At 34.2% G+C, this 15,359-nt stretch overlaps 1 protein-coding gene across 2 annotated transcripts; it reads left to right on the top strand.

Annotated features, from left to right (window-relative positions):
- The first annotated feature begins 252 nt into the window (after window positions 1-252).
- LOC106131836 (cyclin-dependent kinase 11B) lies at window positions 253-15,312 on the top strand. 2 transcript variants are annotated; one of them, XM_013331059.2, is made up of 12 exons: window positions 253-534; window positions 728-883; window positions 1,720-2,585; window positions 3,242-3,466; window positions 3,689-3,905; window positions 4,388-4,556; window positions 4,791-4,973; window positions 12,962-13,106; window positions 13,333-13,454; window positions 13,717-13,941; window positions 14,059-14,277; window positions 14,550-15,312. In XM_013331059.2, the coding sequence occupies exons 1-12, from the start codon at window positions 458-460 to the stop codon at window positions 14,754-14,756; spliced, it is 2,811 nt and encodes a 936-aa protein (XP_013186513.1). In that variant the 5' UTR covers window positions 253-457; the 3' UTR covers window positions 14,757-15,312. The 2 variants fall into 2 exon arrangements, with proteins under 2 accessions (XP_013186513.1, XP_060800454.1); XM_060944471.1 differs by lacking the exon at window positions 253-534 and having other exon boundaries at window positions 744-883; window positions 1,667-2,585.
- The last annotated feature ends 47 nt before the right edge of the window (window positions 15,313-15,359 follow it).

The raw sequence follows: 15,359 nt of genomic DNA, 5'->3' as shown, positions 1-15,359 counted from the left end.
TTCTAACTAAAGAAACAAAAAAGGACGACTCATGTCACTGGGATTGACCGATGCGTGTGTGCCTGAGTATAGGTTTTCTTTATGTACGGTTGCCGTAAGTGCTGTAGCTTGCTACTTATAATGTAAGTTTCCATTCCATGCTAAACTGATAGCAAAGAGAAATCTATAGCCAACATTGTTAAAGAAAAGTATCGATATTTGTTCTTTGTTCTACTCTTAAAGAGCAAACGAGACAGTATATGACAGTGAATGAAATGCTCGTCTTTGTCATGAAAGCACGACAAGATGGCGTTTCCTTTTTGAGTGCGAACTGCGTAAGTTCGAGTGCTTGTAAAAAGTGAATTATTTCTTTAAATTCTTTTAAAGGAAAATTTTTTGTAAAATTTGCCGTTACAACAGTTTTAATAAGATCTCGTAAAGTAGTAAGTAAATATACCGAAACACCCCGACGTGAATCATGAGTAATTACGAAGATGACCAAAGCGAAGATGGAGAATTAGCACGCAGTCCTGTACAAGATGAGATGGATTTTAGGTAAATACCTAAATTATGTAATACGTGCGTAGCGTCGCAGTATACTAATGTACGCCAACTATTTCAATATTTTCTCACATGCCTATTCCACATCTTTCTCGTATAAATATGTATCTAACAAAACCGACACGAAACTTCCAATTAAAATTTGCTTATTTCAACCTATTTCAAGAAAATAAATGTTTTCTTTTAGTTTATCAGATGAGGACCGCGATAATGCAGATTCACTTGTCATCAAACCACCACAGGCTGTAGTTCAGTCTTCACATCGCGACAAAAGAGGTCATAAAAGAGCTGGGAAGGACAGATATAGAGATACATCTAGAAAAGAGAAGAAACATCTTTACAGGTAGATACATTTCATTTTAATATACCTACATAGAACAAACCTTGTGAATATAGTAGTACATATTTCTATACTTAATGACATCTGGATTTGGTGAAATGTGGCCCCCGCACCTATATTTTAAAATTATCTTGGTTATGTATAGCAACCAAGCAAAGTTTGATAATCTATCTCTTACGATTTGTATGTAGAAACATTAATATGGTATATATACTTGATTTAATTTTATGAAATTTCAACTTCATTCTTATGTTATTAGTGCAGTAAAATGTCATTGGTGTTGTTTGACTTTGTATCCTAACTTTTTACAACATCTCATGTTCTGAATGTACACGCCGACTGTACAGGGAGTGATGGTATGATGTGGTTAGTTCCAAACTCACAATATGAGAAAGCTATGATAATAGATAGTTACATCATAATAGGTCCTTACATATGAAATTGGCGTTTTCTTGTACCTACTTTTTCTTGGCTTTTCTTTTTTTCTTGGCCCCTAATCACACCTAATAATTACCAATCAGACCTAATATTTTTTCAAATTTACTCTATAAACATAGGTCAACTTAGGTAGGTATTTAAATTAGGTGACCCGAGCTTATGCTGTACGGATATTGGGCGAAAAATACATCTCACATTATAATACATCAAGTTCTACAATTCATTATCAATTTTAAATGTACAATTGTACAAGTTCATAGGGGTTTATGATTAATCTTTTATTAAATACTCTCAAGTAAAATTCTTTGTCTTATTAGTATATATAAATATAAATTATATTTATTTAAGGTCCATCACCTGACATAGAGGATGCTGTAAAACATAATAATATTTTTCAACAGGGAACGAGATAAGTCTGAAAAACCTAAAAGAGATGTTATTAAGAATCCTGAACGAGAAGAAATATCCAAAGATTATTATAGAGATAAACAATATTATAGAGACAAGGAGACATACAGAGAGAAAGAGGTTTACAGAGAAAAGGAAGCATATAGAGATAAAGAAACATATCGTGATAAGGAGGTTTATAAAGAAATGTATAGAGAGAAAGAGGCTTACAGGGAAAAAGATATGAGGGAGAAGGAAGTCTATCGTGAAAGGGATAAAGAAGTCTATAAAGATAAGGAATATAGGGAAAAAGATGCTGCTTTCAGAGAAAAAGAAGCTGCATATCGGGAAAAAGATGGTGCTTATAGGGAAAAAGATGCTGCTTATAGAGAAAAAGATGTTTCATATAGGGAGAAAGAAAAAGAACTTTCCTATAGAGAAAGAGAACATTATAAAGAACGGGAATTATATAGGGATCCTGCTGCTTTCAGAGATGCTAGAACTAGGGAGGCATATAGGGAAAAAGAAGTCTACAAAGAGAAAGATTCCCAGAGAGACAGAGAAATGTATTTAGGTAGAGAACGACAATATAAATATACTGATGATAGAAAACGCATGGACAGTGATAGAATAGAGTCTAGATTAAGACTATTAGCAGAAGAAGGGCATACTAATCACAATAATGAAAAAGAAAACAGGGATAGAACATCTGGTGATAAAGAATTAGAAGATTTAAGATCTAGATTGCTTAGTAAAAGAATTACAATGCAAAACCAAGAAACCACTAAAAAGCATTCAGAGCATAAAGAACCTAGATCAGATCGTCATTCTTCATTGGATAAACATCATCAGGAGAGAAGAAAAAGATTAATTGAAGCTGGTTTGTATATATTTATAATTTTTAAAACATTCTTATTTCTCATCATGATACTGTATAATTTTTAAAACATTCTTATGTCTCATGATGATTTTCCTACCTCTAGAGAGGGTGCTCCTAGGACCTTGATCTAGAATTGTATAAGTCTGGATGTTACACAAAGCGACTTCTGCCTGACCTCGGCAACATTTCCAGGGAAATTTACCCATATTGGTCCAATGTAGGTCATGTTAAATGGTCTTAATTAATGTGTCTATTCCCTTAGTTGTCTTTTACGGCATCCATAGGACAAAGAACTAATAAGGAGAGGAGAATGGAACTATAAGGCACCTTTCTTTTCATATTTATAATAGTATGTAAGATTAATTACAAGTCTTGTTTCTGAGATTTGATATATTCTAATATCCTCTTCTTATATCTTCTTCTGAGACGGCCTCTGTGGCGCAGCGGCAATACACTTGTCTGTGACACTGGAGATCCCGGGTTTGAATCCCGGTCAGGGCATGATTCTGTTTGTTTATCTATCTAAGTATTTATTATAAAATATAGAATTGTTGAGTTAGTATCTCGTAACGCAAGTTTCGAACTTACTTAGATGCTAGCTCAATCTGTGTAATTTGTCCCGCATATATTATTATTATTATCTTTTATAATTTCAGATCGTGAAATGGAAAAAAGAAAATACGAATCTCGTCAAGAATTAGAAGCGAGACGGCAAGAGCACCGCCGCCGTGGGAAGAAACGCACAGTCTCTCCTGTAGACACTGCTAATAAAAAGTCTAAGTCAGAAACGTCACCTACATATGGGGATTCTGTAGTTACTGTTTCTGATGCAAGCGATGTAGAAATGAAAAGTGATTCTGCACCATCTTCAGCTGAAGATGGTAAGTGATTTTTTAAATGAATATTGCATCTCTTTTATCAAAAAGTTATTACAGCTGACTTATACATTTTACAATTATAATGGTATTTGTTTCACTCATTTCTTTTGCCCTAATCTCAGTTAAGTTGTGGATCATAAAACAAACATAATCAACTTCTTCAAAAGTAATCTTGTAGTAAATTATAATAATAATCTATCCTTTAATTATATATTTTTGTTTCAGGAGAACATTCCAACAGTGAGACAGATGAAAGTTCGAGTACAGCATCTGATTCTGAAGCTGATTCCAAGTCTGAAGATGATGATAAAGTGGATGAGGAAAAATCAAGTAAGATTGAAGTAAAGGAGCAAAACAATGACAAACCTAAATTAAAACCTAAGTCTAAATCACCCACACCAAAATCGGATCAAGCCAGCCCACTGTCACAGGAATCTAACAGGTGAGTTCATTTTTACAGAAAACTTAACACATGGCATAAAAATCATTTTTTCAACTTTGTCTTTTATGTATATGAGATATGCCTTCTGCTGATGATTTCAAACTGAATCTGGTAAATTATTACTTTATTATATGTATGTGTGTGTGGCAGTGAACGAGTCACATAGCACATAGAGTGAATAGTTGACGGGAAACCACATATTGAAGATTTTGGATGCAGGTTTGTTTATGAGTCATCAAAAACTTGTGGAGGCCTTTGATTAGCAGTGCGCCTAAAAATTGCATTTTATGAACCACCAGTTTCAACAATCTTACTTAATTTAAGAAAATCTGGATGTTTCCTTAGATAAATACAAATAAATAATGCCGCCACTCATGTACAACATTGTTAGAATTGCTAATGTTGAGACAATAAGAATTTAGGTCAACAAATTTATATGAATTTAATGCTATGTTGAACATCTTAGTTTTATGCTATTATAGATCACATTCTCGATCCAAGAGCAGAAGCAGATCCCATTCGTTTTCGCCACCGCCAACTGGTGAGAATGGAAAGGTTGTTGAAGAAGAAAAATCAAATGAAGACAAAGAACAAGCCAAACTAAAAGAGGAAGCTATTAAAGCCCTCCCACCGTATTTCCCTGCATTACAGGTAATGTGCACATTTCTTCTCTTTCTGAATAACTTTTCCAATTAAAACTTTTGAAGTTTGTTGTGCACTTCAATTTACTGTAAATCAATGTTAATATATGTATTATAAGATAATTCATCCAATAACAGGTAAACAACCACTTATTATTTACATTATATTTTTTTAAGAAGGAGTATGTTACTTTCTCTGTTAATTGTTCCCATTAAAATGTTACTAATTAAAATCATTTTATAGGGATGTCGATCTGTTGAGGAATTTCAATGTCTCAATAGAATAGAAGAGGGCACCTATGGAGTTGTTTACAGAGCTCGTGATAAAACGACTGAGGAAATAGTCGCTCTAAAACGCCTTAAAATGGAAAAAGAGAAGGAAGGCTTCCCAATCACATCCTTGAGGGAAATTAACACATTACTCAAGGTAGGATTACTATTGCATTTATCTACTTTGTATAAACTCACTTGAGCCATCTTATTGTGACACCACTTACTCTTATAAGGTATAGTTTTATTATTCTAGTTTTACTTATAGCTCGAATGAGCCGAGAGCTGTGTGGCACTCAATGGCTCATGTGCTAATTTCACTTCATTAATGCCATGTATTTTATTCCTACAGGCCCGGCACCTCTTACCTGCAAGAGGGTTGTGCTAGAGGTGTGACCCAATTGCAAGGGTTAACAACTTCGATACACGGGCGGGCCTAAGTATCTTTTATGGAATTTATTCCAGGGGAAATCCCTCCAAAACTTTCTTCCTATCAGATGTACGCAACTGACGTTAATATACTTGATAATTATTTAATAACATTTGAAGCTAATTTGCGATGGCGATAGAAATACCCTTATCTATAACATAAACACCTCAGTGACGAGAAGAACGACGTCTGTGAATTTGAGGTAAAGTCGAGGGCTTCCTTCAGAATATGTGCACATTGAATAACCCAATTGACGTCAATGAAATGTATTGTGAATGAAGCTCCACAAAATATTAGAATAATTGGAAGTTTAAGCTTTGAAGATTAATACCAACGTATTTTTAACAAGCATGGTACAAAAGTTGCTAAGCACTTTAACAAAATTGAGTGTGGCTACTTATTATTAATGAGCATAAGTAGTCTGTCCATCGCGTGTATATAAAATGTCTACTGTAGCTATAAACACTTCCCAAGTAGTTCTTCTGTCTCATATACAACTTATGTATCATGCTAAAATTTTTTGTGAATTGACTTTTAAATCGCTAAATGATTAATGACTGTTTATACATTTGCGCCCTCTACTTATGACAAATAATAATGATGGCCAAGGACATGTTTTCACCACATTCTGTAAATTTTAGGCATTTAGTGATGTGATAAGTAATGTTCTTATCATGGTGAATAATGGTTGAATACCATAGTGATTTGACAATTCCATTTTTTGCTCACTTAAAAAATCCCGGCTGATTTTGCGCCAGAGATAAATATTTTTAACACTAAGACTGGATGATTACCCTGGCATAAGGTTATACTATTTGTCAAATATTGAAATTTCTTACATGTCAACACAGTAGTTCGTCTATTATTATTAATAGTAATGGTTTAATTGACTTGCTTTTAGCAGGTGCTTTGCTCCAGTTGTAAAACAACCCAAGCCATTTACTATTTCTTCAAAACTTATATGTTTATTAAATTTCTGAGAATCTCAATATTTTTCACTATTAGTAATTAAATGTTTATTATATCGTTTAACACATAACATTTTGATAGTATTCAACATCCGGTATGAATGCGTTTTGGAAAATTCCCTGCATCGAAGGTAAAACCCAGTCTTGTGCGTGAGTTAGTCTAAACAGCCACAAACATTAGTTTTTGCTATGACTTGACGTAATCCATGTTCGTCGTGTTGTAGTTAGTTTGACGCTATAAACCAACTATAAACAGAAACAATAAATTAAAATAAAACTCACAATTTTTCGTTACCCCATTTTGTACAGTAAAACGTTAATAGTCTTCCCAATAAATCATTTATCATCTCTTCGGCGCATGGCGTTCGCTTTCTTACATTTGTCTTTGTCCAGTCTGCAGCGTTTTCATTTTTAAGACTAATGTCAATTAGCAACGTCAAGCTAGATTTGTTCATGTTTTCAGTTAAATTTGAAGTAAAATATGTCATTTTTTCTCATAGGTGGAAAGAGTTTGCCTTTGAATAATATTCAGAATTTTTGATGCGTGTGTTTGACGCTGATGTCGCGTCTGGCATGCAAAATCCTGGTGGAGGCATCGATTTCCATGCGACATTTACTTTTTTTTTTATTTAGTTTTTTTTTTAGAATGACTGTCTGGAACTGTTTGGCCTTTTCATTTTTTGTCGCAAACTAGAGGTGAACTCGCTGGTAGCTGAAGAATTGATTCATTACTTATTTTTACTCTTCATGTAATGTTCGAAAGTTCTAAACATGCCAGTTTCCCGAAATTATAACATTGCTTGACAGTGTGATGCCGATTTATCGCTAATCGTATCACATCCTAAGCAATAAATAATTAAAGCTTTATTGTTACGTTTTGTCCGACATAACGTATGATAATACTTTTGTCAGTATGTATTGCTTTTATAGTATTTTTCTTTACCTCATGAGCTTAATATTGACTAACGAAGGTATTAAGCCAGTAGTTTTCTGTTCTTCTTTAATTATGATAGTGGATAATTCTCAATTTCACATTTCTTGCCGATAGTGCATTTATCTTTTGATGTCTAAAATATATTTAGACATCAAAAGAGAAAAAACCTCAGCCTGCACCGTACTCTCTTTTCAAAAAAGAATTTATCATTACAATTTTTGGGCAAGGGAAGCACTTAAATATTTTTTCTATCTTTCTATTATTTATTTTTCTTCTATAATCTACACCTCTAATAAAACTTTTATAAAAACTTTATTTTTATCCCGTACGCATGAGATTTATGATAAAAGACAATTTCAACAAACAGGGCCTCGTGCATATGCTAGTAATGACGAATTCTAGTCCATTCTTTTGCAGATTAGATTTGCAATATAAAATTGATATCTTTTAGTGCACGACATTGTCACTCGGTCCCGACCGAACTCACGTTAGTGTCAATGAGAGAAGAGAGGAACTCTTTTAATTCCAAGCAGTCCTTAATGACATGTGTTTTTCACCTACACTATGCTTCCTCGGAGATCCACAAATATGCGACGATTGATGTCGCGCATCTTATCCTGCGTTTTATACTTTTAAAAAATTTGAAAGATTCGCTTACTATCTGCTTTTATCTACCAATACCTTATTGCCTACATGACAACTGATTACAAAAGTCAAGAAAAATTCAATTGATTAAGATGAAATGATGTTATCTGTCGGAACTATCATCTTCTAACAGCTAACGGCGCCGAAGCATAAAAGTTATTTCATTTACAGATCTAGGAGTTAGCGTCGGCAACCGTTGTTGATTGAAGGGTCTTATGCATCGTGTTTCTTTTGGCATTGTGTTTGTTTCTGATACTTGCGTTGATTGCCATTGTTACTGTACCATATGCCAGTCCTATTGATAGTCTGTTTCACCTGGTTTCTCTGACTAGCTCAGCTCTAGTTTTCTGCAACTCAAACGTGATCCGTATGTGAGTAGAATCTAGCATCAATCCTAGTACATTTGAAAACAGCAAGACAATCTTGGCAGTTCTGAATATAAGATAGACTTAGTGACGCCCTGTTCAGTGTAACACACATAATTTCTTATCTAATTTAGTTGTATCTGTAAATTAAAAGTGATTTTCTTAGTTTTCTGTTCCTTGATTGATTTTTGATCAATATGTGATCATTTTAATCTATCCAGTTTTGAAGTATGAAATTAATAAGAAGCTAAGCTCAGAAGAAATCAATTGTAGTTTTACTCTTCTTAGCGTGCGGACGCAGACCATATTTGCGAATACCATTATTTTGCCACCGGTGTAGCATATCAGAGGTATTATCCTACAGTGTATAGTTGGTAGGACATTGCATAGGTTTGCGAGCTAAGGCCACACCTGAAAATGTTCTATTTTCAATGGTCGACTTCAGGTAGTTTTCTTTGTCAAAGACTTCCATGTCGGACGTTTTAGGTCGTGTTCAGGGGGAAGCTGCTCCTGAAAATCCTACTTGCTTTCCTGTATTATAGGATCTTGATTTTTTTATATTCATTTAGAAGAGTTCGTATTCTTCATAATTTCCTATACCCATTGTTGTTGTGTGCTAGACTTGCTTGTGCTTGATGATAAGCCATAGTTGTTTCCATGTCTAGTAAATATCATTCCTCTTCCTATGCTTATTGCCAGTACCAAATGACTCTCATTAGATCCTCAACGTTACTTACATGTAGTTTTTCTTATATGGAATGAAGCTCACCTCATGTTGATTGTGGGTTTACTGCAAGTAATGACTTTAACCCTTATTCTAATAAGCCACATATAAATGGATAATCACGGCAAATTAATCGAAAGCAATATTATATTGTTCAGCATTTGGTGGTTTGCGATTATATTGTTTGGTTTACATATTCAGTGTTTATGAAATAACTGACCCGTATACCGATTTTACCGACATATTGCGACTTTTAATTTTTAATATCTTTCCAATGGATTTCTTAAAAGGCGATTTATGGCATATTCATTTAATGCAGCTTTTACCATGATGATATATAGATTAGGTCCCACAGAAAAGGTTGCAGAGGTTAGACGGGAGTGGATTCGTTTAAAAACTGGCCTTACAAGATCATGGTTATAGGGGGACACCGGGCTGATCTCGGGCTGATCTCCAGAGATGTAATAATGTACCCAAGTGTAACGCTAGACCAGAACGAAGATACCGGCTGATTTATAAAACACCTGCCATATTTTTGGTGTTGTGTGTTTCCCGGCATTTTAGAATAGGACTATCTATATATTTCCCATGGGTGTCGTAAAATGAGACTAAGAGAAAGGCATATAAACTTGGGATTCTTCTTATAGGCGATGGGCTAGCAACTTGTTACTACTTGAGTCTTAATTCCATCATTTAGACATACAGCTGAACATGGTCTTTCAGTGTTTTCAAGACTACTGGCTCTGATGTGATGTGACTATATGTATGTAGAAATATTTTTCTTATCCTATAAAACGTTTCTTCTATGAGCTATAATGTTCTTTTAGGTTAGTAGGGTAGGTAGTATTTGAAATATAGTGAGTTCGGCAACTATATAAATTAATTATTTCGATTTAAAAGTATGGCGCATCACATACATATGGAAACGATTCTAGTAGTGTGTATAGTAGACAGATATTTAGATATAAATGTAAATGTATAAGATAAAATTTGTTAAATTTTCATTTTTATTTTTTGTGATTTAGGTAAATGGAAACGCGTCTTGCTAGTTTATGTATTTGTTATCGTGAGATTTGTTTACTATGTTATAATAATCTACGTGTTGTATACACACAAACGACCTGCTGCAGCTGCACAAAATGTGAGCACGTTTCTTTCGCAGGATTCTGTTACTCATAATATCTTTTCATCCTCCTGACATTAAGTAGGTTACGTTGTCAGCACGTCGCCCGGGGTTTGACTGGGACTATGATCCTGGGTGATTTTTTTACGTTAGTTACTCCCGTCTTTCCTTTCTTGACCATGCGGGGTACCCGTAACGAACACTGGAGTAGCTTTACCAGGATGATGGTTTCATATCACGTTGCTTGAATGTGTAGGTTTATTCATTTTTTTTCCTCTCAATGTAGGACCATCGGTTAGCAATCGAACTGAAGCGTATGTAATTCACAAACGTATTTGTTACATCGCCATGGTAGAATTTGAACCTTCCACGGCTATGTACCACGAAACCGAAATCTAGGAACGGACACGCCTTTTTTAAGTCTGATACTTTAACTGTTCGACCACCGATGCTCAACCCTGCTTATCTGCTATCTTTTCTCACAATGGCTCAGCAAAATGTCACGACGGTACTTGGAGTTACATTTCAATCTTCGAAGCTACGTTTTTTCATTATTAAATGATTAGGTACGCTTTGGAAATTTAAATTGTATTTTTAATCTCGCCGCGCCATTTGCGAATGAAACATTTTGAGAAAGATATGAGAAAGAAACTGTGCAAAAGAAACATTATGAGAATATGCGGCTCTACTATATGGAGATAAATATTGGTTGTTTCTTTGTTTTCTCAAAAATAGTCTGATCTGTTTCTTTGCTTTTCTATAAATACCTCTCTTTAAAATGATGTATGTTAAACTGACGTCTTCGCTTGTGGACAGATACTTACGTTTTCTAACCGAAGCTTTTACGGCGGAGAAAACATGAGGAAAACCTTATATTCAGGAAATTGGATGTGTAACAATGATCCAATATTAGTTAGTTTCCCCTGTGAAGGTTGCGGAGGTCAGACTAGTCGCTTCGTGTAAAAAGATGGTGGTCATAGACGCACTTTGGGCTCCTCTCCAGACAGTGAGGACGCAACCGGTACTGACGCTGGGAGGAGAAGGGGATCATTGTTACACATTTTGTTTATAACTGTTTGAATTTATTGTCAATGGTTATTATATAAAACTTTGTTGTTTTTTATTTAATCAATTTTATTTATCTCCTAATAATATAACATTTACAGCGCCACAAAATAACCATTCGTTAACTATTAGTAAGTATATAAATGTTATATTTTTACAATTCTGCGTAGTCCCGATTATCACATTTCGTAATTGTGGCTATGGAACAAAGTTCGAACAATCAATTTAAACTTGCGAGGTTTACAACAGATAAAGAAACTATTAAAGTTGTAAAACTAATCTTAAAGCCTTCTGTTTAATTCTTAATACTACATATAAAAGTTTGAACTTCTTTTAACCAAAATAACTACTAATACTAATCATCATTCCATTTCTTCGTTTATATTGACGTAATATATTCAATGGTTAGTATGACCAGTAAAGTGAAGTTGCGAATGTGACTCCTTTCTTAAAAGAACGTGTTTTTTTTACCAATACGCAAAATGTTGTCAACCACTTCAGCAAAAATAAATCAAAATCAATTCATACATCTCGCGCTTTTAATTATTTAGATTAATATATTTATACATATTTTAAATGGAACGTATTTTTTAATTAGTGATAAATTTTAAAATAAGTAGAGCCCTTGTACTGAAGTTATTATATATAGACAAAGCTATATATCATAACATGTAAGTAAAAGCTTCGTTGGGAACGAATATATTGCCCGACTTAAAAAGTATGATGGACAAATCCTACCTATTTTATAATTATTATTAGTTTATTTTCTAACCGATGGTCTTACCGTGTCGTCATCGCGAAGTTAACCTGCACATTCACAAATGTTTGCGGAGGTCAGAGTCAGGGAGTTGCTTCGTGTATAAATCTTACTTTTCCAATCCAGGACTGTGATTGTGGCGTACCTTGCTAAAGCCATGGACATGATAAGTTATAACCTGATGTATTTTTTCTAAAGTAATAACATATTCAGGGTATCGCCATCGCAAATTTTAACTGTTTACAGGTTCATTATAATAATAATTGAAAAATATATGACATTTATGAAGTGTTACTAATGCATAATGTATATTTATAAATTGTATTTTGTTTACATTTTAATTATAATTGAATGAATCTAAATAAATGGGAGCTCTTATACGAAGACAATTTTATAGCCACTTACACAATTGTAAATTTATATTATGTGTAAAAGAAAGGTATTGGTTGTAAAGTTGTTATTTTAGTTTGGTACAGTTTATACAATTTTTTTTTGTCGATAGTGTGATATCCCATTTTTATTTAAAAAAAAGTCTTAATAGTTCTCTGTTTAGGAGCTTCCATTTAGTGAAATTATTTCACAAATTTTTAATATATAGCAAATTGTGCTTGTTAGGTAATGTGTAAATTTTAAAAATTTTTGGGTCCCTAGCCTAATTGTCGCAGATTAAATGCATGTCTAATAAGGATAGATTTAAGCAGAAAATAGATTTTATGGCTATCTCATGGTAAAATGACTTGGAAGACGACTTTGAACGCAAGTACGATTCCCGTAGACTAAGGCAGCTGATGCAGTATTCTAATTTATTGGTTCGAGCGGAACACGGCCTTTCAAGTCTTTCGCTATCTATAAATACAAGGTGTTATTTACTTATTGTGGAATATTACACTCATTAGGAATGGTCATGTTCGTCCACATATGTTCGTTATAAACAAGTTTGTGGCTATGGAACCCTACCATACTCATGGTATTACCACATTAAAAAATATGGACGCATAAACATGCAAGCACAAACAGGAACTTTTATTACAAAAACTGACACTTCTGTGGAACTAGAGTGAAATTTCATTACAATAAAATCTCTTATGTTTTATCCAATACTGACAAGTCGCACAACCAATTATGATGTTTCAGGGCCAGCATCCTAACATAGTGACCGTGAGGGAGATCGTTGTCGGCTACAATATGGACAAAATATTTATAGTAATGGACTACGTAGAGCATGACCTCAAAAGTCTTATGGAAACAATGAGGGCAAAAAAGCAAGTGTTTCTACCAGGTGAATAAATTTGTCTTTTTATTATAAAAAAATGTAAAATTTAACTAAATTTAGCGGACTCCTCGTTCTCCTTAGAGAGATGGGGGAAAATTTTGTATACCAGTTTTTAAGTTCAAAATCTAAATCATTTTTTCCAATATCTGAATTACCTGGTCTATCGGTCAGTTACTATTTTATTATATAATTTGTACACTGTATGTTTATCCAAAATAATATTTTTTTTTAGGGGAGGTTAAATGTTTGATGACACAACTGCTTAGTGCTGTACACCATCTCCACGACAATTGGATATTACATAGAGATCTTAAAACTAGCAATTTACTTCTTTCTCACAAAGGGGTATTGAAGGCGAGTATCCTTTAAACTTGCTTATACTTTAAAAAGTATTCTTGATGGAAATTGCCTATATAAATGTTGAAGTGTTGTTTGTTTGTTTCCTCATCAAGCTTTATCATCATTATCTACGTGACCAATCTGAATGAAAGTTCGCATACACATAGCTGAATAACAGATAAAGGGTGCCTTTTCATGGAAAATTCCCATGGAATTTGTGTTTAATAAAAATGTACCGCAGCGCACAGAGGTAAAAATAAATATTTTTTAATTTCAGGTTGGAGATTTTGGTTTAGCCAGAGAATATGGTTCTCCTCTCCGACAGTATACTCCGATCGTTGTGACTCTGTGGTACCGCGCCCCGGAACTACTGCTTTGCTGCAAAGAATATTCGACACACATCGACATGTGGAGTGTAGGGTGTATATTTGGAGAGTTTGTGTCAATGAACCCCTTATTCCCGGGAAAATCGGAAGTTGACGAATTGAATAGGATATTTAAGGTAAATTTATGTTTTCATCCTGATAAAATATATCTGTTATAATATGTTTAAAAATATTGGATTTGTATATATATGTATGTATATTTGATTTAGGTACATGCTTTTTAAAATTTTCAGGATCTTGGAACTCCTTCGGAATCTTGCTGGCCTGGATACAACGAATTACCAGCAGTGCAAAAAATGACTTTTGCAGAGCATCCACCAGGGGGTCTACGACAGCGGATTGGACAAGATTTGCTGTCGGAGTCAGGGCTCGCTCTGTTGCAGAGTTTCCTCACATACGATCCTGCTAAGCGGATAACTGCAGATGCTGCTCTAGAACACCCATACTTTAAGGTAATAATAACTTGTAAATAAAATAATTTTCAAAGTCAAATATAATAAAGCATATGATATATTCAATGGTGCCTTACTTATATGTTCGTTAGAAATACTATGCATATTTACTGAAGAGTGTAGATTAAGACGAAAAGCAAGCGTCTGTTACGCGTAGCGGCGCAATCTCTGCCCGTAAATACATATAATGAGCGTTGGCAAAATTTGTAAATTGGAATCAATTTAACATTCCTTCCTGTCAATATTTTAATGTTATTTTTTGTTTGTTGCAGGAGCATCCCGTCGCTATTGACCCTGCCATGTTCCCGACTTGGCCGGCCAAGTCTGAAGGCAAGCGGCACACCACGCACAGCCCGCGGCCGCCAGCAGGGGGCGCCGCGTACGCGCAGTACTCGCGCGGAGACTCCGACGAGGCCCTCGGCTTCCAGCTGCAGCATCGCTCTGTCAATGTCGCGCCGGGATTCTCACTCAAATTCTAGCAGTACCCGAGCGACGGAACACCAAGTACGCCCGCGAGCACATGTTATGGAAAGGAAATTTTAAAATAGAATTTGAATAAATTGTTGTTGGATTCAGTACATCACTAAATTTTGAGAAATTCTGGTATTCCTTGTATAGTTATTGTGATTTTAAAATGAACCACATTCAGATATTACAAGATAAATATGTACTTATAAAATAAATAATGAAATAAGATTCCTCAAATAGAAAGACTGTAAATATGGAGCTCTATTTTTTCATTGTCATTGTGTAACAATATTTAAAAAAGGTTTGTGGTTGTGTTTGTTTCGTAATATTGTTTGCTTACAACAATACACATTTTATTTTTGAGGTTTTCTGTTGTGACTAGATCAATCTGGTTATGAACACAAACTTAGAATCAATGAAAATAATACTGTAAATATATAACTTAGGTCCCTTACCTTACCATTTGTTTGTTTCGTTCTTTGTTAGAGAGGGACTTACAAATGGTAAATCGTAACATTGAAATGTAGTAATTATGGTACAATAATTATAATTATATTTTGACAAACAGGTTTTTTTTTTATTAATTTCACTTGCATGTAAAATTTAACGACACT

The sequence above is a fragment of the Amyelois transitella genome, chromosome 5 (assembly GCF_032362555.1).
Source record: "Amyelois transitella isolate CPQ chromosome 5, ilAmyTran1.1, whole genome shotgun sequence".
NCBI classification, from domain to species: domain Eukaryota; kingdom Metazoa; phylum Arthropoda; class Insecta; order Lepidoptera; family Pyralidae; genus Amyelois; species Amyelois transitella.
The sequence above is the reverse complement of the archived record's forward strand: the minus strand, read 5'-3'. Positions and strand labels throughout refer to the sequence as shown.

What these genes read in the sequence shown, in the direction of transcription:
- LOC106131836 (XM_013331059.2), top strand. Translation starts at nt 458, where the DNA reads ATGAGTAATTACGAAGATGACCAAAGCGAAGATGGAGAATTAGCACGC. An exon ending in CAAGATGAGATGGATTTTAG is followed by an intron (nt 535 to 727) that starts GTAAATACCTAA and finishes GTTTTCTTTTAG; the next exon opens with TTTATCAGATGAGGACCGCG. An exon ending in AAAGCAAGTGTTTCTACCAG is followed by an intron (nt 13,107 to 13,332) that starts GTGAATAAATTT and finishes ATTTTTTTTTAG; the next exon opens with GGGAGGTTAAATGTTTGATG.